The 23,234-nt window shown below is 43.3% G+C and overlaps 1 protein-coding gene across 1 annotated transcript in view; it reads left to right on the forward strand.

Moving 5' to 3' along the window:
- The window catches only part of LOC119652545 (solute carrier organic anion transporter family member 74D-like), a 58,060-nt gene that overhangs the window by 25,267 nt on the left and 9,559 nt on the right, over positions 1–23,234 (forward strand). The window contains exons 2-6 of the mRNA XM_038056749.1: positions 9,594–9,854; positions 17,211–17,443; positions 17,639–17,912; positions 18,388–18,690; positions 18,915–19,266. Coding sequence (XP_037912677.1) covers positions 9,668–9,854; positions 17,211–17,443; positions 17,639–17,912; positions 18,388–18,690; positions 18,915–19,266 — 1,349 coding nt within the window. The 5' untranslated portion in view covers positions 9,594–9,667. The remainder of the gene's footprint in view (positions 1–9,593; positions 9,855–17,210; positions 17,444–17,638; positions 17,913–18,387; positions 18,691–18,914; positions 19,267–23,234) is intronic.

Here is a 23,234-nt window from a genome sequence, read left to right on the forward strand (position 1 = left end):
GTATTCCTCGGAAACTTGGGTTCTTAGCAAGAAAAATTGCGAACTCTTGGCCGCGGTCGAGAGAAGAATCCTCTGAAGAATTTTTGGCCCCTACATGAGGATGGACGATTCCGTAGCCTACATAATGACGAAATCTATGAGCGATACCATGACCGTCCGGTTGTGGATAAAATCCGGCTCAATAGGTTACGGTGGGTGGGTCACTTAATCCGTATGGATGAGAATGATCCAGCCCGGAAAGTCTATAAGGGCAATATCTATGGTAGAAAAAGAAGACGAGTCAGACCCTGCCTAAGATGAAGCGATGGCGGCTTTTAAGGATGTCGAATTAGTGGACCTCGGCGCAAAACCGGGATGCTTAGAGTTCCTTAATAAGGCAGGCCTAGACCGGATACCGATTTTGCGCCGTTGATGATGATGATACAGATCTCTCGCCATCTGGAGTGCCCAGTTTATCGTAAAGATCTTTGTAATAGACTGCTCGGAAACAAGCGATCGCTTTCTTTGCTTCCCAGTTGGCATTAGTGTAAATTTACCAATTGGCCAGTGTCTTATCGACAAGAAACTTATAGTAGGGGCAATTCTTCTTCTGAATCTTGATTTGAACATCGTCATTTCAAAGCCAAGTATTTCGTTGATGAACCGGCTGCTTTGACGAGATCGTGAGTGTCTGCAGAACCGACTAGACATTCGCCACCTTTCTTGTGTGCCCCAAACGCTTCCCCTCTGGGCAAACAGTGTGTCAAACAGTTTTCAGAAGGCATCTTTCTTGGCATCGTGCAGACCTGTCTTTGATCCGATCAGCTAATATAATAGTGAGCTTCGTTAACTGATCATCAATCCACTCAACTCTTCTAATATCGAAAACCCACTGAGATAATTGTTTAGGATAAGTGAGAGATCCTAAGTCCACAACAACTTGTTGTTGGACTCCCACGTCTCTTTGGTCCGCGAATACCCCGTTTGGGACATGGCACTCAAGCGTTAAAAAATTATAGGACAAACGGTTTCCTCCAGGGCAGAGGCAACTCGTGGCGTGGCGTGTTTTTCCAAATATATAAAGGAGCGTTTTCCATCTGATGCCACTCACGGTCACGCTGCTACCAGGGCAGAGGTGAGGCAGCGTCTGACGAGTTGCCTCTGCCCTGGATGAAACCGTTTATCCTATAATTTCTTCCACTGAGATAGCTTTGCCAACACCACATTGCGTGCATGGACTACCAAAATGGAGAAATTTATAGTCATTTTTTCATCTCCGTCCAATTATGGCACTCAAGTGCTTCGGTATCTTGACCGCCATCCCCTTCTTGCATTCATCTCAGACTCTCAGAATTATCAAATGAGTAGAAGAAGCAGCTCTGCGGAGACTGCGATAAAGAGTTTATCAAGGAGACAATCATCCCTAGCACCATTGGCTCGCTGGAGTGCGTTGATGATTTTACTTTTATTTGAAGGAGCAAGAAGTGGAACTTCATCAGATATTATACTGTTGACAATCGTGTTGGAATGTTCCTTCCGTCATGGTGAAACGTTAATATCTAACCACCATCGAAGAACTTGCGAAATCTTAATTATTTGTGACATCTGGGATCTGACAACACGTTGCTCGAACAAGGGATGGGGAAACACAGTCTTGGCGACCCTAATGATAATGGTGGGAGGTTCGTGGATTTCTATAACTTCCAACGCAGCACAGGTCTGTTGGGTTTCAACGACGACTTCGCGATCAGCAGTAGATTTAGGAGTTGTCTGTTAGATGTACGTAACAAGAGAGGCGCTGACATCGACGTCGAAAGGTGTTACCATATGATTATCGCTAACTTTCACTTACGTGTTGCGTCCACCACTTCGCGCAGCTGTGGGGAGCTGCTACCCCCTAAATTCAACATCGACCGCTTCTATGACCCAGCTGTCGCCGACAGTGACAGAGCTATCTTGCTGATCGAATGGCAGATACACTGTGCAACCCGCCTGAGAATATCAATGAGCATTGGGTCTCCATCAAAAGTGCTCTTTTCTTGGGTGCTACACAGGTCGTCGGCCACGTACCGAAGGCGTGACGGGCTCGAACTTCAATACCGAGCGAAAGCCCGGAAAGTGCAGCGTAGTGTACGCCGTGACAAGAGAGAATTTGCTGTTGCACTGGTCAAGGAAGCGCAAGATGTCGCAGTTGGCAATGATTTCAGGAATGTATACCGCGTCACGAAAGAGCTTCCATGTGGTCGCAAATCTTTCGATGATCCTGCCAAGGACGTTTACGGTCGACTTCTTGGAGGTGGAAATGACACTTCAACGCGATTCTTAACCGTATCACACCCGGTGAAATTCCTCTTCTTGTGGATGAAATGACTAGTCAGTGTAACATGCGGATACAGACTGTTCCTTCAAGTAGAAAAGAATTCTTTTCGGCCATCAATACACTCAAACCGAGTAAAGCCGCTGGGCTGGACAGTTTCCCCACATAGTTATTTATCGCTGCACCTGCAGTTACAGTTGATCGGCTCCTTCCATTCGTACATAACTCTTGGGAATCTGATACCTTTCCCAGAGAGTGGAAGAAAGGGATGATCGTCAAGATCCCAAAGAAGGAGACCTGTTTTGAATGTGACTATTGGAGGGGTATCTGCGTGTTTCCTGCCGTTGCAAAAATAAAAGCTAAAATAACTCTGGAACACATCAAAGATCATCTCGAAAGCTTGATCGACAGAGAGTAGGCTGGCTTCCGTTCGGGATCCTCCTGCATTGACCACATCAACACCCTACGGACCATTTTGGAATGGTGCACAGAGTTTAGATCTTTGCTATACCTGCTCTTCATCGATTTTAAGAAAACTTTCGATAGCGTGAATAGGGTGTATATCTGGAATGCTCTACACATGAGGGGCATTCCAGAGAAACTATTAACAGAGTGATATATGATGGGGCAAAGCGTCACGTGCTGCACCGAGCGGAGTCCGCTTGCTCGCTCACCGGGTAATGCACTTTGGCTAAATGGCTCTAGATAGGCTCTAAGAAATCAACAAAACCAAGGTTCTCAGTCTGACCCTGTCTAAAATCTAGAAATGTAGTTATGTCATCACCCAGATCAAGTTGAGACTGTTCTGTGCTAATGCTCTTCCTGTATTGTTATATGGGAGTACCACATGGACAAAGAACTCCACTGTTACCCAAAAGCTCCAAGCTGTCGTCAATACCTGTCTGCACCATGTCATTGGAGCGCGCTTGCCTGACACTATCTCAAACGAAGAGCTTGGTTGGCGCACAGGACTGTCACTCACACGCACTGTGAGCGGAAGGCGGAAGTGGCAGTGAATAGGTCACAGTTTTAGGAGGGGCGACAATTGCATTGCGGGCACTTAGCGCAGAACAGGGGGAGTGCGAGCGTTTCGGGAAGTCATGGTGGGAGCTGAAACGCATTACGGGTAACCGCGAGCGATGGCGCTTAATTGTGATTGACGCGCTATGCCTCACCAAGGGGTTAATGGCAACTATCTATATGAATGGTTACTGAATCAGGCTATTAAGATGGTTGACTCAACTTAGGAAGAAACTGAGGTGTCATTAGGGACCTCACAGGCACATTGAATGCATTATATCAGTCTGTATAGGGGGACCACAGGGCTTTGCTTGGGCCGAGTGATCGATTACATCTTTAAAAGTACTACCTTGCATTTCGATGCTATTAAGGGCACTGTTCCATCCATGCTACAAATACTGCCATTGATGCATCACAGAAACCATGAAGTTTATATTTACCGTGGTTGGAAGTCTCGATGTAATGGAGTTTGGGAATCACAAGGTGAGATTGCCACTTAACAAAAAAAAATAGCTAGTTTTTGATATACGTCAGCCATATCATCTTCAAATCATAAGAAATGGGCCAAAGTTAATCTAGTTTCTATAGCCATAACCACTAGGTGATAATTTTTTTAATTACTTCAGACTGAATTCAACCAAGCCGGTCTACCAATTTTGTTGCATTTAATGTAATTATTCACTTCGTGACCGGCTCATTTTCCAACCGATTAGTCATTATCTCTCACCCTGAGAGATATATTACAAGGTTTTTATCGTATTCTCCAAATTAATCGTCATCACGCTAGACGCTACTCGATCAGAAGAATTTCCGTGTCCTAAGGTTTTTTTACAATTCGTGGAGTACTTTCGTTATCTGATGCTGTGTCTCACTGTGTAAGGGGCCTGAATGGGAATAATACCCAATCTGCAATACTTTATTGGGCCTAGCCCTTCTGGCCCCCACACAATGGGCTGGAAGTCCGTATCCCGCGGAGCAACTCAGATCTGGCTATATATCTTTTTGATATCAGCTGACTACAAATACTTGTACTACCTCCAATGCAGCAATATGTTTTTCGGAACTTTGTGCTTCTTGTTCAGAGCGTGATGTGGTAGGTAGCACTAATGTTTGCTAACTATTTCTCTGCGGCAAGCGATGGAAAAACTGTTGGAATATGGACATCAGTTGCACCATCTTTCCACCGACTTTAAATCCGCTTATGACAGCATAGCCAGGGTAAACGGTACACGGCCCTCCGAGAATTCGGTATCCCAACGAAATTAATAAGACTGACCCTGGCCATTGTGCGAGGTCAGATAAAAGCAATAGGATCCCTCTCGAGATCATTCAACATCAACAACGGTCTAAGACAAGGGGATGTCCTATCAAGCGTCTTCTTCAACTTGGACCAAGAGAAAGTGATCCGCGATGCAGACATAAATGCGAGAGGCACCATCCTCTTCAAGTCCACTCAACTACTGGCCTACGCTGACGCTATTGATATTATGGGAAGAACAGCCCGAGATGTACAGTATACCTTCATCCAGATCGAGCAGACAGCCTTTTCTTTTTTTTTGAGGAGGTGGAAATCTTCAAAAGACACTGGTCTGGACACACCAGCTTGTGGCATTTTTACCGCGGAACCACCATAAGGTATTACATCACGGGGCGGAGTCAGCTCATCCTAGCTTAATCCCATTTCTTCTTCACACGTGACCGCGCTTTTCTCCTTTCCTCTGCCTTTCGCAATTTATCTTGAATAGATGCGATCATGGAGTTGACCGCATCCTAATTCTCTTGATGTGCTAGCATTTTCGGCGCCAGATTCTTTGGTACCAGCACCTCTAAGATTCCTTCTTTCTTCCACAAATTTCGTTCTGTGGAAGAATACCTGCTCTGGATGCTCTGGGACTCCACCACAATTTGGACAGTCGGGTGAGGTCTCCAATTTACACCTGTAAACCTGTAATCACACCGTGTTGTCTCTCCAACCACTCCTTGATTTCAGAAATGAGCCTGTGAGTCCACCGACCCTTTCCCGAGCGTTCCCACCGCTCTTGCCATCTATTTATGGATCTCTCCCTCTCAGCGTTCTTCGTCTGCAATAAGGGAGCGATTGGCTTCGCATGGTATATATTCGCCATCTCATCTGCCAATCGGCATCATTCCAAAGATGACGAATGCTGCATCATCTGAGACAGTCCTGAAGGCAGAGCATATCCTCAAAGCTGTCCTCCTGTAGACTGCATTCAGTTTGTTAGTGTTAACTGACATCCGCAACGCCTCGCTCCAAACTGGGGTCGCATAGAGCATGATTGAGGTCACCACCCACCAACCTAGAGGTATGCCGTGGCCCTCCCACGTTCGGCATCATCCTCGCCAGGGCCATACTAGCAGTGGATGATTTATCACAAACATACTGTACGTGTTGCTTATAGCTGAGCTTCCTGTCTATCACCACCCCCAAGTATTTGATGATCGGCTTGGAAGTGATGATATGATCCCCGATTCTAACACAGGCGTAATTTCTCTTCCGGCGCTTCATGATGAGGACCACTTCTGTTTTTTCTTCCGCAAGCGTCAGACCACAGCTCTCTAATCAGCATTTGATAGCACTGATTGCATCTTCGAGATGCTTTGAGACAACAACCAGTGCTATGTTATCAGCGTAACCCACCACTGTGGCTTCCTCCGGAAGGAGAAGATTAAGTAGTACATCGTTGTACATGATGTTTCACAGTAGTGGGCCCAATATGGAGCCCTGTGGGACACCCGCGGAAACAACTTACTCCCGGAGTCCCTCATCGGTGTCATACCAAAGCCTCCTTTCAGTTAAATAACTATCGACGATAGCAGCGAGATAGGCGGGAATACCAACCTTCGCTAGGGATTTGCGTATTAGATTCCAATTGGCCGAATTGAATGCATTTTTCACGTCCAGAGTTACTACCACGCAATATTTGCTGGTACTACCCTTTCCGTGGATTGCATCTTCGGCCAAGCCAGTAACCAATTTGATGGCATCAATGGTTGATCTGGCTTTTCGGAACCCATGCTACCGGTCCGAAAGATCTCGCTCAGATCTTTTTGGTCGGGATCAGCTTTGACCTTTTTGAGTATCACCGCGTAGGGCAGATTGCCCTTACTGGAGATAACTATTGCATCTGGACGAGTTCGCACTTTTGCTTTTCGTTTCGCTTTTTTACTGGTAACTTTTGTCCATCTATCGTTTTCGTTCGTCTTAGACTTCGCAACGCTGGTCCAGTTTCCTAGATTCGCTGTACGCTTTCCTCCTTCTGAGCTACTGGTGTTGGTTTTCAGAATGTCCTGTTCGCCTTGTTTTCTCTTAGGCGCCTGCTGATTATTTAAAGGATCTTCCTCTTTTTCACGTACTCGTTTATTTCGCCGGGATTCGATGGTCGTACGGTTAGGCGTCACTTGGGTCGCTCAACTATTTTTGCCCCAAGTTGGGTGAAGGGTAATTCCTCCAGATCAGGACTTTGCTCTCTATAAGTCCCGGCAGGGTTACTCCTTTTACATGGTCCTTCAGTTTTGGTGTTTATTGACCTTGCCTGTACTTTATCCTTTATCGTCTTTGGCATTGGTGGAGATCTCAAAGTTGATGAGCTTCTTTTGAATGGATCCCTTCCTTGTTTCTGGAGCACCTCCTGCTGTCGAGCATCTTGAACATGTACGGTCACGGTTTTTGTTGTCCAAAAATCTATCTTTAGTTCGTCTTTGTTTGGTCTTGTTATTGATGTTCTCGGTAAGGTCGTACTTCGCTTGAACACCTCCTTCTCCAGATCCAAGTCACTTGTAGCATTATATGCCAAGGTCGCCAAGTTGTCCACCACCGAGGCACTGCGGTTGAGGGATATCGACGACCGCGAGCCCGCTTGCTCACTCCCAAAAGCCGCCGGTACTGGGGTTGCGAGCCCCTGCACCGTAAGTTTCCTCCTTCTGTCGTCTTCCATGGTGGTTTTATGTTTTGGGTATCCTTCCCATAGCCATTTTGGTCCGCGCACCAGAGATGAGCAAACACGAGCCCAAGGACAGTCAGAAAAGAAAAGTGCATGAACACATATTTACACATCAATAAGTGTGCCCCAATCCACCAGCTGGGGTGGCGCCTGATGGGAGATCTGGCCACTCCTCACAGGGATCTTGCCAGTCCTCATGTATTCCTTGGAGACTTGGGTTCTTAGCAAGAAGATTCGCAAACTCTTGGCCGCGTTCGAGAGAGGAATCCTCTGAAGAATTTTTGGCCCCCTACGTAAGGATGGACGATTCCGTAGCCTACATAACGACGAAATCAATGAGCGATATCACGACCGGTCAAGTTGTGGATAAAATCTGGCTCAACAGGTTGCGGTGGTGGGGTCACTTAATCCGTATGAATGAGGACGATCCAGCCCGGAAAGTCTATAAGGGCAATATCTATGGTAGAGCGAAGACGAGGCAGACCCTGTCTGAGATGGAACTATTGTGTAGGTCAGGACGCCAGAAAGCTTTTAGGGATATCGAATTGGTGGACCTTGGCACAAAACCGGGGTGTCTGGAGTTCCTTATTAAGGCCTAGACCGGGTACCGGTTGTTGCACCATTGATGATGATGAACTATTTCTCCAGTCGGAATTTCACACATATAGTCAAACTTGAAATATTCTATCATAAGTTAAGTTCTGAACTTCGTTCGAACCTGGCTTCTACTGGTCGTAAAGAAAAAACAGTATCCTTCAGAAATGGTTGTAGCACAATAGTGACGTTTGTATCAGGTTCTCATTTTTCTTGGGTGGAAATTCGTTCCTGGGCAAGTTCTTCCAGTCATTGAAGTGTCTATTTCTAGCATCAATCGATTGACGAGGCCTGATAAAGTGCCGCCCATTATGTTTTTGAGCGAAAGTGTTGGTTCATTTTATTTGAATTATGAGCACCAAAAGAGACACCAATTTTCCTAGGGATATGATACGATGAATCAGCTATAATTTAAAGAACTTTGGCGACCATTTTTCTCTGTATTTTGTGGGCATGCCGCCTGTGCTATTCGTTGATTGATTTCCCATTAATTATCGAACTTCCAGCAGTTGGAAAAGTTGTGCTTGCGCTTCACTGCTGAACAACGGTTGCGATTCTTGATAACCTTGAAAACCGCACAGCTCTCTCTTGATTTATGCTGGAGTTGTTTATGATAATACATGTTGATAAATTCCATATGCTCTTTGTTTTGGCATTCTCGTTTGCTCCTTCTCGTAACTGGTTTTCAGGAGATCCTAAGCTGCCGTAGGTACAATTTCCTTCAGTTAAACTGAGATGCCAAATAATTATTCAACTCTGGCAGTAACACAGATACTGGAATTTTTGTACACCAAACAACTTTTTATGGTCATTCACCATGACCTTAAAGAAGTCATGAAAGGCAGTGCAGTCAGAGTAATCCCCACTGAATTCTGGGATCTTGGCCCCTCTCCACGCATTTTTCTCAGAAACGGGTGTGGCGATTGACACCAAACTTGGTGGGAAAGTGGGAACTGTGAATGCTCACGCATACAGTGAGTTACACCATTTTGCGCCGAATTCAGGAGGGGGAGGGAGAGGGGGCTGTGTTCCCCATGCCATGCAAAAGGGGGTGTAATTTTTTTTCACTAAAACACAAACATGTGCGGTATCAAATGAAAGGTCTCGGTTAGTATTTTCCGAAGCTGACCTTAGGCTGGAAATGTGGAGTACGAGGGGCCGAAAGTGATCATTTCTTCAAAAACCTGAAGAAAAAAAAACAGGAGGCTGCCACTATATGGTGCATAGGCTCCGAAAGACCCTCCTCCTTTGTGGACTGAAGACCCCAGACACTAATACACCTCCTTGGTCGCTGATTCCTCATTTTGAAGCCACTGAATAAATAATTTGCCACAATGTAATTTGCATGCATGGCAATTATATAATTTTTTCTATAAGTTCGTCGGGAAAATCCAGTTCAAAATATGTTGATAAAAATTCCAAAAATATCAATTTAAAAAATTTTTGTCTGCTTGAATCGCAATATAATCATGTTAATGTGGTATTTTTTCAGACAAAACAACTAATTCCATATTCTTATTGAGCTGAACAAAAATAAACACAGAATTGACAAGAAATAAATGAATAAAATAATAAGATAACTATAAACTTACAAAATAATCAATCCTACTAAGCGATCCTGCAAAAGAAATATATAAAAACCAATATATGAAATAAATAAATATTTTGAATCATCAAAATTTCCCGTCGTTAAAACATCAATTTTTCTTATCTATTTCCAGCTATGATTTACTCAAATTGAGTATATTTAATTGATTTAATCTCGAACACTCGATCGTAGACGATAGGACTAAAGATGAATGAGGGTTACAATTGCGGTTTATCATTTTGGCATCCAAAATGGTTACAAAAATTTGCAAACATTCGATGGTTTATGGCAGTCTATGGTCTGCTGGGAACCGTACAAGGAATATCAACCACTTATCTGATTGCAACGATAACTACATTGGAAAGAAGATTTCATATGCCAAGTCAAACGACAGGTAAAGAAATTATATCTATAAACTCTTTTTCTTAATTTTAATTGTATTATACAAATTGATATATTATATTATATTTTGTTTGGATTGCTCACTTGATAACAATGTTTACTGGCCCCTTTTCTGTTTTCATCTATCATTTATTGAATCTGAATTAAAATAAGTTGTAAAATCTTAAGGTGCAATTCCGGACATTACTCCCCACTAAACAACAAACTGGGAAAACTTGATAAGATTACAATTGACCCCATCATGCTTTCTCTCCAGGTAATCCCGCACAACAGGGGGCAACCTGTGGGTCCACCGACCCTTTTTTTGAATGATCTCGCCGCCATAGAGCTATCTTTTTCGGTTTTTTTTTTCACATGCAATATATGAATGTTCCTCATTCGTCAACCAAGATGTCTAACGGCAAAGTTCCTGAGATGCCAAACGTTGAATTATCTAAGGCAGTCCAGAAGTCAGAACATACACTTATGGCTATTTTTCTGTATACCGCACTCAATTTATGTGCGTTACGTAAAATATGCAGCGCTTTTCCCCTGACTGGGACTGAATACAGCAAGGAACTCACCATACTGGCACCAACCTGCAGGTATGCCGCGGCCCTCCAGCATTCAACATTATTCTTACTAGAACCATACCCGTATTAAAAACTTTTATGCAAGAGTACTCTACGTGCTCATTAAAATTGAGCCTTGTATCTACCGTCACTCCCAAATATTTGATAACCGGCTTGGAAATAAATATATGACGGTGCTTGGGAATGAGCATCGCTTTCGTCTTTTTCTCCGTAAGTCCCAGTCCAGCAACCTCTAACCAGACCATAACAGTACTAATTGCTTCGCAAGAGTACAACTCAGCATCTTCGAGACGCTCCGCGACCACAACTAGTACTATGTCATCTGCGTAACCCACCACCGTGGCCTCTTCCAAAACCCGAAGATTAAGTATATCATCGAACATGATGTTCCACAATAATGAGTCCAATACGGAGCCCTGTGGAGCACACGCGGAGGCAATGTACTCCTTGGGTCCATCACCGGTGTCATACTTGAGCGTCCGTTCTTGCAAGAAACTATCGACAATAGGAGCGAAATATATGGGAACACCAATCGTCACCAGGGATTTCTGGAAAAGGTTCCAATTGCCGGTGTTGAATGCATTCTTCACGTTCAGGGTCACCACCACGCAATATTTGCTAGTACTACCCTTTCTGTACACTGATTTTTCGACAAAGTCCGTAACCCACTTGATGGCATCAATGGTTGATCTGGAGTTACGGAACCCATACTGCCGATCTGATAGGTCTCCTTGGCTCTCAGCAACCGGGAGCAATCTACCATAGATTACCCATTCTAACATTTCCACCATGTCTAGAAAACATATAGGTCTATAGGAGAATGGCACTGTTGGAGGTTTGATAGCCTTGGATAGCAGTAGAAGCTTCTATCGCTGTCATGGCACAGAAAATATCCCCTAGGACATGTAGGCTTCAAACAACACAGTGAACTTGTCCGGTTGGGATTTCACTCCAGCTCAAGTTCCCCGTCTGGTATTCCGTCCGGAGCCTTATTGCCACCTTTTCTCCTGTAGATCCCTAACAGAGCATCTGTGGTTACTACGACCAGAATTGCCTGCACATTCAGAGATCTCTGAAAGGTTTCAGCGTCCCCTCTTGCTGGGGGAATAACCTCTGAATGATTTGTGTCGTCCCATCACAATTATATAGACGCTCCCCCAGGGGTTTACGTCAGTCTCCCAGCAGAGCTCCTTAAAAATTCCCTCTTGCTACGCTTTTGCGGGTTTCCTTATATGCATGCTCTTTTACCGCCTGGTCCGCCAAACGCCTACAGAAACGTGCACCTCCTAAGCATAGAAGCGTCACATGCCATAGGAATTCATTGTGCGGAAAGCTCTTTTCTTGAGGCCGCCAACCTTAGTAGGTTGGTCTAGCTACAATTCCATAAAGGGCTGCTCAGTCAATGCTTTTGTAGACCAGCCTTATGTCTTTCTCGACTTTGGGTGTAGTCCTCGCCAACGTGCCAGGATATACCACACCCCAGTGCAGAACTGGCAAAGGTTAAATCTACACCTAAGCCAGACCCCCTTTCTGAAAGGTGTTTACACTTCCTTCGTTAGCTAGAACTATATCTAATTTGGCAAAGGTCTCTTTGTATTATTCTCGTTACTATCCCATTCGGGGACCCACGCCTTAAAATTACCGTCAATTACCTTTAGACGTTATCTCCTTGCGTCGTAGAAAAACCGTCTAACACTTTTGAAACTCAGACAGTATGGGAGTGGGTTTTTTTCGCTCACATGAAACTATTGGCCGACTGACTCATGGTGCATTGTATAGTTTGGGTCACGCATGCCCATATCGCCGCTCCACCAGTCGAGACTACGACTGAAATACCACCGTCACGGCGTCTATCGAGTTCACTTATTATGATAATTTCCATCGTAGATTCGTAGGTGATCTGTTCAAGTAAATTTTGAGCGATGCTGCACTGATTAAGGTTTATTTCAATAAACCTAATTGTTTTTCATTGCAGTCAACCTTCCCAAATTTCAGGCATTTTCACTTCCAGCAATATGCCAGTTATCCCGTTCCTCCTTTCTTGCGCACTATAGGCACTTGGAGAACTTCGCCAATATGGCCTTCCTCCTCACACCTTCCGCATCGATTGGATCGTTCAATGCCACTGGCGCATGCCTTCGCGTTGAGCCCAAACGTCAGGCACTTGAAGAGCCTCTTTAATGAAGTCTGTTTTCTCAGACGGCAGACAACCCATCCGATATGAACTTTTGCGGCCGATAACAATTTTTACCCTGCCTCCACTGGTACCCGCAATGTGGCCATAGGCTTCCACAAAGTAACAATAGACCCCTCCTCCAAGCTAATATTTCTATATCAATTTTTTAGGTCATGATCAGCTTTAACTTTTTTCAATATCTCCGCGTATGACAGATTGCACTTGTTGGAGATAACAATTGCCTCTGGGCGAATTCTCACCTTTGCTTTCTTCTTTGCCTTTTTGTTGTTTATGACCTTGGCCTATCCACGATTTTCGATCCTTTTGGATTTCGCTTCGGTTACCGCAGCCCGCAGTTAGAGGGCATGTCTGTACTTCACTTCTGTACTTTTAGTTCCATTTCTCGGAACTACTAGTTTGCCTAGATGATTCACTTCTGTTTCCCACACTCTCTTGTTTGATAGCAAGTGGACGACAATGCGCTTAGGTGTCACCTGTCATACTGTTAGGGCAGCAGATTTCGGCCTGTACAGAGAATTTCGTTCTTCCTCCTTATGGAGCAAATCTTACAGATTAAAGCAGGTTGTGCTGGTCGTTGATAAACACCATAACTATTTTTACACCAAACCGTATGAACGGTATCTCCTCCGGATTCGGAGTCTGTTTTGCATCAGTTGCGACTACATTACTCCTTTCGCCCCGGTTTATCTTTTACGATTTTTAACATAAGCGGTCCTGGTCTACTCCGGTGTCGCCCTTCTTGAACAAACGCGTTAGGTACTGTTTCCGTTTTTGTTGTCCAGCGTTCTGCTTTCAAATCATCTTTCTTCGGATTTCTTATTGGTGTCCTCGGCGTTCTTCGCTTTCGGTTTGCTTCACCACCGAGGCACTGCGGTTGAGGGATATCGAGCCCGTTTACTTACTTCCAAAAGCCGCCCTAACTGGGGTTCCGAGCCCTTGCACCGTAAATTCACTCTTTCTCTCATTTTCCCTGGTGATTTTGTGCTCTGGGTATTCTTTCCATCGCCTATTTGGTCTGGGATTTTCGATTTAACACAAAGTTCCTTTCGGCTTTGACGTTGAGTTCACATAAAAGTAAAATGAAGGAGTTGCTCGAATTGAAAGAGTGCTGAATTCTTCAATAGTCTCTTCCAGACCTTTCTCAATTTTGAATGAAAACTGAGTATTGGTTGAAAAAGGGAACGGCAGAAGGAAACTTCAGCCAGTATAGAGAGGGGCCTATTAGCAAAAACTTTCTTTCTGCCTCTATCAGGGAAGGAGTAGGTTCTCAGTCGACGGCAGTGCTAAAGTTGATGAAGTTGCTGCACCACCAGGTGGACTAACCCTCGAATTAATGGTTAGTCTAATTAACTTGTGGCGTGCTATAGCTTCTTCCTTTTTACTGTCAGCAAGGCTGCCCTTTTATCTGTCTTTATGATGCAAGAGCCATGGATTCGGTTTAACAAAATCCTTGGTATTTGATCAGGAAACCAAGTCAGGATCTTCTACGATGAGAGACCTATAAAACCGCGCCTTGTGTCCTGATACCAAATTTATTAAAAGCAACCATTCTAAGATAATTCTACATCCGGAATCTAGCTTGTGATCATTTTACGTAATGATAAGAGGAAACGCATTGTAGCTATTTTATGACTCTCTATATCCACTATCGGCACAAGATTTAAGGGATCTGGTAACATATATGGGGTCGAGTAGTTGGAAAGAACACTTCACCAGGGTCCCTAGCCGTTTTATATCCGGTAAGGTTCCTCCCCTTGTGGATGAAATGGCTAGTTACCCTAACATCCAGGTATGGACTGTTCCTCCGGGCAGAAGAGGAATAATTTCAGCCATCAATGCACGCAAACGAAGTAAAGCCCTGGGCTTGATGGTCTCCCCGCAGAGTTATTTATCGCTGCATCTGCAGTTATTGCAGGTCTGCAACTTCCACTTTCACGAAAATCTTGGGAAACCGAGACTTTTTGGAGAGAGTGAAAGAAAGGGATAATCGTTAAGAGCACTCGTTTTGAGTGTGACAATTGAAGGGGTATCTGCATGATCCTTGCTGTTACAAAGATAATAGCTTAAATAATCAGCGCATCAAAGAATATCTCGAAACCTTGATCGGAGAGGAATTTAGATCTTCGCTACATCTGCTCTTCATTAATTTCGAGAAAGCTTTCGACATTGTAAACAGGGAGTATATCTGGAGTGCTCTACGTAGGAGGGACATTTTGGAGATACTAATAGCTGTAATAGCTATAATCACGTGCTGCACCGTCCACCACGGTTGCATCCTGTCATCGATATTATTTCTTCTTATTATGGGTGACGTTCTTCATGCTGCCCTGTCTGGAGGACGTGGAGGAATTCAATGGACTATGATGTTGCTCGACGCATTAACAACGCTAGATACGCTTTCGTTGCTCTGTCTAAAATCTGGAAATGCAATTATCTCAACACTAAGATCAAGTTGAGATTGTTCTATGCTAGTGTTCTTTTCTTGTTGCTATATAGGAGTATCACATGAAAAGTGAACTCCAATGTTTTGGTTCTGTGTTTCACTCAAAAGTTCCAAGCTTTCGTCAATATCTATCTGCGTCGTATCATCGGGATACGCTAGCCTGACACTATCTCATATCTCAAACGAACAACTTGGTCGACGCACAAGCCTTGCGCTTGTATGCGATGTGATAGGACGGATGGAGGCGCGACAATTACATTACGGGCTACGCCATGCAGTGGAATCCACTCTCCCAAGATGGCCGACGACAATGGGCGATGGGTCACCTCAAGAGGACGTGGAGAGTGCGAGCGTCTCGGAAAGTCGTGGGGAAACTTAAGCGCATTTTAGGTAACCGCGAGCGATGGTGCTTAGGCCACCAAGGGATGGAAGGCAACTATATATATAGCCTCGTGGACATATACATACATGCAGTGCTCAATTAGAACAATTCATGGACTAATTAGACGTAGGGGCATAGAGAATTGGAAGAGATATTGGGAGAACTGAATCCAGCTCTTGTAATTGGATCTCCATACACCTATTTAGTACAAGATTGGTCTCAAGTGCAGAGAAAACTGAGTTAGAACAGAAAAAAATGTTTACCAAGGCTTTTTTTCTAAAATTTTTTTTTTTGACACGACCACCTCAATTTATGTCCAAAACATGACTGTTCGTAAACTGTGTACGTACTCCTGTTAAATTTTTTTCAGCAGGATGTGGAGCACTCGCAGGTCCTAGGTAGTTGTGTCTATACTTAGCGCTTGTAAGCCGAGAAGACACTCTTATGTGGTGTCCGGAAGCTCCTTGATGGCGTCAGCATTCTCGGGAGCGATGGTGGTTTGTGATAGTAGCCTGTCGATGAAAGCAGTGGTTTGAAGTCTCAAGTCTCCAGTTCCTTTATTATGGTCCAATCCCGTAGTTGGCCTCCAATATTGTGAAGTGGCGTATTAACTTTTCAGCGTCTCCTAATACGCAAGTTTTGAGATACCACGATTTCTGGCACCAGGAAATGGGTTGATTATCCACCAATTCAGTAAATAGGTTGTGAAATTGTCTCTATTGCAGGTAGTCGCCGTCGAATTCTGGCAAGAACATCTTGGACAGCTTCATCGTATGGACGGAGATGTTTGTGAAAGTTCGGTGTTATGGTCCACTAGGGAACTTGGGTCCTATCTGTGGTTGCTGAGTTCGCGATACATCTCGCTTATTTTATTGTGAGCCTCCTCCTCAATGGCGAAGAATTCATCGATGTTGTAGTCCGATGCGCTTGGGTCGTCAATTAAGTCCCACAGTTGTTGATGCTGCTGGTGAGTTTTCCTCAAATAACGCTGGATGGTTTCCAGTCTAGATCGCAAAAATGGTTTTATGTTGGCATTCTGTTTGTTGAGCATAACCCTGGGGTCAAACTTATGCGTCTGACGGCGGCACTGACGCTAGTTGATGCAGAATGATGTTTTGACAGTTGGCTGTTATGTTGTCCTTCATCTGCTGGTATCCGTAGTAGGATTTGGTGAAATAGGTGTTATGCACATTGCCACTGTGTCGCGACCGTGTTGTATGGTCATTGTAGTCGAAACGAAACGCTTCGATGTGAAACGAAACGCTTGTTAGTTATGGATGAGATGCGCAACGAACAAATACTGGAAGGACCACACACACTTGATGCACAATGAGTCACTTGATTGTGGGATATGGTCCACTGTTGACTGTGATCACGTCGGGGTCACCATGGATAAACCGAGGTCTTCTATACAGATGGCTCAAAAAATAGTAATATTGGCAAATGCTGCTATCAAAAACTGGAAGCAAGCTATCCATAAGGGCAAGTCGCTAGACCGATGCACCAATGGCAATATGCTTTACCTGTCCCCGCAACTTGCAACGAGCTTGGACTCCTCCTTCCCTGTCCTACCCCAAGTACCAAATAGAGATATACTACATACATTTTGTTATCTTATTAAAAAGATATCTACCTATAAATCCAGCTATATTAAAATCTAATATGTAACATAATTTCAATCACCAATAAATACTGCTTACCACAAAACTGCTATAAAATTTTAACTGTTCAATTATACTCTATTCCATCAACAGGCATCGTTTTAAGTGGCAATGAAATATCGCAAATTTTTCTCTCGTTAATTCTATCTTATATTGGTGGTCAAAAGAATCGCCCACGATGGATAGCATGGGGAATGGTTTTCTGTGGTTTATCTTGTCTCGTCATTGCTACTCCTCATTTAATTTATGGACTCGGTGAAGAGACGTTCCACCTGACGAAGGAATATTATGATGGTATTGGAAGAAATTGGACCGACGCGATATCGGTGAGTTCGTAATTTTAGTTTGCTAAATTTATTAATTAATTTTGAATTAAAAAAAATAAGTCCCTACAATTTTATTTGTTTTATTTATATTAATTTAATTATTTTACTTAATATAATTCACTAATTATTTATAGCACACAATTTATATATATTTCAAACAATTACAGTCACGTTATCATTATATTTTAAACATAGGCAAACGCAACTGCTGCCGCTGGGCCATCACATAAAAGGAGCTCCCTATGCGAAACGATAGGAGTCGATAATAAAAAATGCAACAATCTAGTCACACTTTTGCCGCTGATTCTAATCTTTCTTTCACAATTCATCTTGGGAGTCGGAAATACTTTATATTATACGTTGGGACAAACATATGTGGATGATAATACAAAAAAAAAGAATACTCCATTGTTATTCGCATATGCCTTGGCTATGCGCATGATTGGCCCAACTTTAGGATTCATTTTAGGTAAATAGAAAAATCGTTAGATTTTCTTAATTTATCAGCACTGCATAATCGTAATTGTCTTGAGAATTGATGATTTATTAAAAGTAGTAGCCAAGCACTTTCAATTTCCTGAATCCCATCCATAATCCTTGTATATGTATGATATTATATATAAATACACATTTTAAACCAGAAATGAATATCGGCTTTTTTGCTAATAGTTAGCTTTGCAATGCTATGTATATGCCGATGTTAGTGTACAATTAAGTGCATTTTGCCTAACGGATTGACGCAGGTAATAGAAAATCCCCTCTCCTTTTTACACCTAAACGGCCAACTTTCCCCATTTTTTCTTAAGTTTTAGAATAGTCGTGGTGGACCATGGTCAACCCAGATGGTTACTTTGGCCATCCTCAGCTTAAAATTAAAATTTTATATTTTAATTCATCTAAAAATGCTTAAACGAAAACATTTTGCGTAATGGTCATTTCTACAGGTACTGGAATGCTTAGCATCTTCATAGATCCGTCCAAAACGCCGTTGATTAAAGGAACAGATCCTCGCTGGCTAGGAGCTTGGTGGCTTGGATGGATTATAATTGGATTCATTATGTTTATATTTTCTGGCTTACTTGCACTATTTCCACAACAATTACCTAGAAAAGACCAACACATTGTAGATAATTCTATATCGGACACTCCACGATCCACCGAGCTGTTTTCGTTGAATGCTACAGTAATTCCGGAGAAAAAAATAGAAGAAACCCAAACAATGGAACGAAGTGAAATAAGTTGGGAAGGTGAGTTTGAAATTAGTTCATTTTCTACATGATTAGGTTTAAATAATCGCGAATCTTATAGGAAACATACAAATTTTACCACTAACTACTAGTTTTTTAGCGAAAAAAAAAACCATTAAATAATGTTCAAAGTGCACCAAAAATTCCAAATTTAATTCATGTCCACCTAGCAGACGATATTGAAGCTTCCTGTTTCAAAAAAACGAATCATTTTATCATTTCAGACTTCATCAGCTCTCTGAAAAGAGTACTCCCCAACAAGATTGTTTTCTACAATAATTTATCTGGCGTTTTCTACATTCTCGGTGCCGCTGGCTATGTGACATATTTAGGACGTTATGTTGAAGTGCAATTTCAAAGAAGTTCGAAAAATGCAACAGGTTTAAGTGGTGCATTACCAATGTTAGGAATGATGACGGGAATTATAGTTTCCGGTTGGGTGCTCTCGAAAAAACGACCAGCTGCCAGTAAAGTCCTTTTTTGGAATGTGATTATTGGTTGCTGTTACGTTATAGGACAATTTTCGTATCTGTTCTTCTATTGTCCAGATAATAGTGCGTCGTTATTGAAGGAAAGGTAAGTGATATTAGCCAGCTTAATGTTAATCTTAAAATATGACTCTTGGGCATAGTGTTGTTCTGCACCATGTGCCCCTAGTGCAACCCACTAATCGGCCACGGCCACGGCCAGAAATGAAGTTGTCTCCATTTTTTTAAAGTGTGACCTATCCACTGAAACTTTCAGGCTATCATCAACACATCTATCAGTGCTGGCCCGTACATCGCAGCAGTTATTCGTTCCAGGTTGGGTCGGGCTAGACGATAAAGCTTAGGGTCTGCAAGTAACAGTGGAGGACGCTTCCACTTTCAAATAAAGTAGCAAAACCGAATCTAGCCCTGGTATTCTGTAGGATAATATGTTAAGTGTAACCACCAGCAAAAACAACGCTTTTAAGACAGACGAATTGATCGATACCTTGATGTTGTTCTCTTTAATGTAAACAGGAAGAACGCGATGGCTTGTCGACTGCGAATCCTGGTTTTCTTCATTTTGACTCCGACTTTGCCTGGCTCTTTCTTCAAATTCAGAACCATCTGGCCAAGATTTGAGATTCGGTGTGAGAGCAAGTATATATTTGTAAAACCCCTCCATGTTCTCACTCAAGGTAGCATTAAGGATATCACCATAATGGAAAAGAAGTATCGGTGATAAGATGCAACCCTGACGGATTTCAAATTCTTCTGAATTCTTCGGGACATTTTATGCCGTCAAATGTCACTCTAATAATAACCATTAGTTTTTCCGGAGTGTCTCTCCTTCATAGAGAATTCCAGATACACTTCCTATTCAGGTTGTTGAAAGCTTTCTTAAATCGATGCTAAGAAGGTGAAGTGGTGATCTAAACTCCGAATATTGCTCCAGAATGATCCAAAGAGTGTTAAAATTGTCTGTATACGAGGGTCTAGACACAAAATCAATCGCCTCTCTGCCGATCAACCTTCCAAATTGTTTTTTGATGTGAAGTAGAATGATTTTAACAGATATTTCGCAGAAATCACATGAATACCCCTCACGTAATGGCTCTCAAGACGGCAGCCTTCTTCGAAATCTTAACTATCAACCCTGGGAAAGACCACAGATTCCCTACATTTTGGAATGAGGGGAAGTAAAAACACCACCGAGATTCCAGAGGTTATAAAGAATAGTTCTTTATGGACACCGTTATGGCCGGAGGCTTTACTCCGTTATATTTGGAGGAGTATTCCGTATCCGGATATTACCATGGCTGGCATATCATTTGAAAAAAAAAGGGTGGGGGGGCCTCCGGCATCCTCCAGTTCCAAACTAACCCGTTTCTAAGAGTATTTCCCAGGATTATGTCTTGGATTTCTTGCCTGATGCTGGTCACAAATATTGGCATGTTTTCTACATTGTATACTTCCTAATACTGGTTGATGGGACGGTCCAATTGGATCTGGGCCTTGAATCGTGTTAAAGCACTTGATTCAAGACCCTAACGGAACACTAGGAAACAATATGTTCGTTTTCTTACCTATTGGAAATATTCAAGAATGTGCTCACTTCTAAGATTGTCGCTGCTCCCGCAGATCTCGTTGTGTGCGTTGGCCTCGCAGCCATGGGGAAGCGCTAGCGTTTTTTTCTTGCACTACTTCACCAGCCTAACGGCATTTTCGAGTGGAAGCCTGACGTCATCTCTCGGGAAATGGTCCACGAGTCTCAAGTTCTCCCGCCCGCATTCCAATCAAATTTGAACATCTACGAGATCCCCAATGAGACACTTCGAAAGACTTAATTATTTTAAATTGGGGCTAAGAATCAGGCACACTTTTAGTTTTGTACAAGACGGGTCCAAATTAGCTGCATACTTCTTTAACTACTAGGAACTGACACTATTCCAATGTTAACCTTATAAATTGCTCTTTTATGATGGAAGCTTACCTGAGCTATCTCAGTGCTGGCCATTGGAGTTCTCCTCCTCCAATATGGCCCTTTCCTGTGGCTCTCTTTGACTTAAGCCCTAGGAGATCCAAATCTACATGGTCCAGCCTCTCCTAATCAATAGGCAACAAGTCCACTTCCATATTCGATCCTGCCCTATCGGTCTCCGTAACCTCCAGAAATCCTTCATAGATCTCAGTAGATTTCTCCGGTTCCTCTTCATACACATATACCAGGGTGTTAACAAGTTGGTAGTTGATGTGGCACTTATGACATTTCCAGGGATTTCTCATCCGCCCCTGTCATGCGAAATTTACTTTTACCCTCCGCTTCTGAATAGTTTCCACAAACGAGCGTGGAGACCCTTATTTTGGGCGAGAGATTCAGAAACTACTCCGTCTCCATCGCCGCGACTTTGGAAAACTAGGCTGTCACCATATGTGTCCCTAGTGTATCATCCCTTCCAGCCTACTTAGGGACTATGATCCTGAATCATTTCGTAGTGTCTTTTGTCGCGCAGTTCACCAGTATATAACCTAACCGAGAGCCTATACCAGTAAACGTAAGCTTGGCACTACATCCCTTACAAATCTTCCCAACGACAAAGTCTTCTGCTGCTCATAAGTAAGCAATTGCTCCGGAAATGATTTAGGTAGAATAGCCTGTTGGATGTGATTCAACGTGATAGCATGGCTAACGTAGATCTAACTGAGATATACTCCCTCTGAGTTCGTTAGGAGCATTGTCCTATTGTGCGCTTCAGCTTCTCTAACTTGGCTCCCCCGTTGACGAATTAAATCTACTCTGAGAGTTCTTGAAGTATTGTTCCAGTTTAAGGTCTTCTTACAAATAACGTGTGTCCGGATAACTGAGTGGTTAGAGCACAAGGCTGTCGTACGGAAGGTCGCGGTTCAAATCTCGCTGGCGGCAGTGGGATTTGTATCGCGATTTGACGTCGGATACCAGTTGACTCAGCTGTGAATGAGTACCTGAGTCAAATCAGGGTAATAATCTCGGGCGAGCGCAATGCTGACCACATTGCCTCCTACAGTGTTCTGTAGTGTACCGTTACGGTCTTGAATGAAGTGCTCTAACACACTTCAAGGCCCTGATCCAATATGGATTGTTGTGTCAACGATTATTATTATTATTACAAATAACGTAGATACCATTTAGCACCCACGCCACCAAGGCCTGTTTCCTTTTTGACGTTCGATAAGCTAACATCAAACTTACTTTGGCAGATCCCTGCCTTCTGATCATGGGCCTTAGTTGCTCATACTCTTCGCGGCAGGTCAATGTTGAGCTTGGCTCCTCTGCCTGACTTCACAACTTCTTCCATCTTGGACGTTATTATCTGACTATCAGTATTGCGAAGATCTCCCTTCGCTTGATGGACCGATTTGTGTGTGGTACGGGATCCCACTTTCTTGGTGTTGTTATTGTTTTTCTTTGTATTTGTATCTATTGAGTAAGGGGGTAAAAACGTCCACCATGCCATAGCCTCCCACATCGTAAGGTCAAGCTTATTCGATGATGTAGATCAACTTCAGCTTACTTACAGGCAAGGTGCCTCGTGCTACCAAGAGTAGCTGAGGCAGTCGAAGTAAGAAGACTAGGGGCAATTCGTCGATGGGCATAACAATTATCTTTGAAGAAAGAACTACCAGATATGCAAAAGAAAACGAAGTGCGGCGTTAAGGTGAACCGAGCCGACATTAAGGTAAACGTAGAGCCTATGCTGGCATGGCGTGATAGTGGGTTGTTGATTGAATTGTTTTCGGGTACCGAGTCTTCTGCATCTCCCAGTAATCGCGTTGAAGGAGATGATGAAATTTTTTTTCTGCTGAGATCGGTAAAACCATAGCAAGCCTCAGGTCCCGGAAATCACCCAGTCACGTCCAGTGTTTGTACGAGTTTTATTTTTTGAAGAGCTATTTTTCAGCGTTCTGGATAATTGCCAGGGTCGTTGTGCTCCCGAAATCACTGGATCGTGGATCGATCACAAATGCCTTCCAAGAATGGAATGAGTTCTTCGATCCTACTTCATCTATGGGTGGCGAACCAATGTTTCGTTTCGTGTG

Source organism: Hermetia illucens, chromosome 3 (genome assembly GCF_905115235.1).
Source record: "Hermetia illucens chromosome 3, iHerIll2.2.curated.20191125, whole genome shotgun sequence".
Taxonomy (NCBI): Eukaryota; Metazoa; Arthropoda; class Insecta; order Diptera; family Stratiomyidae; genus Hermetia; species Hermetia illucens.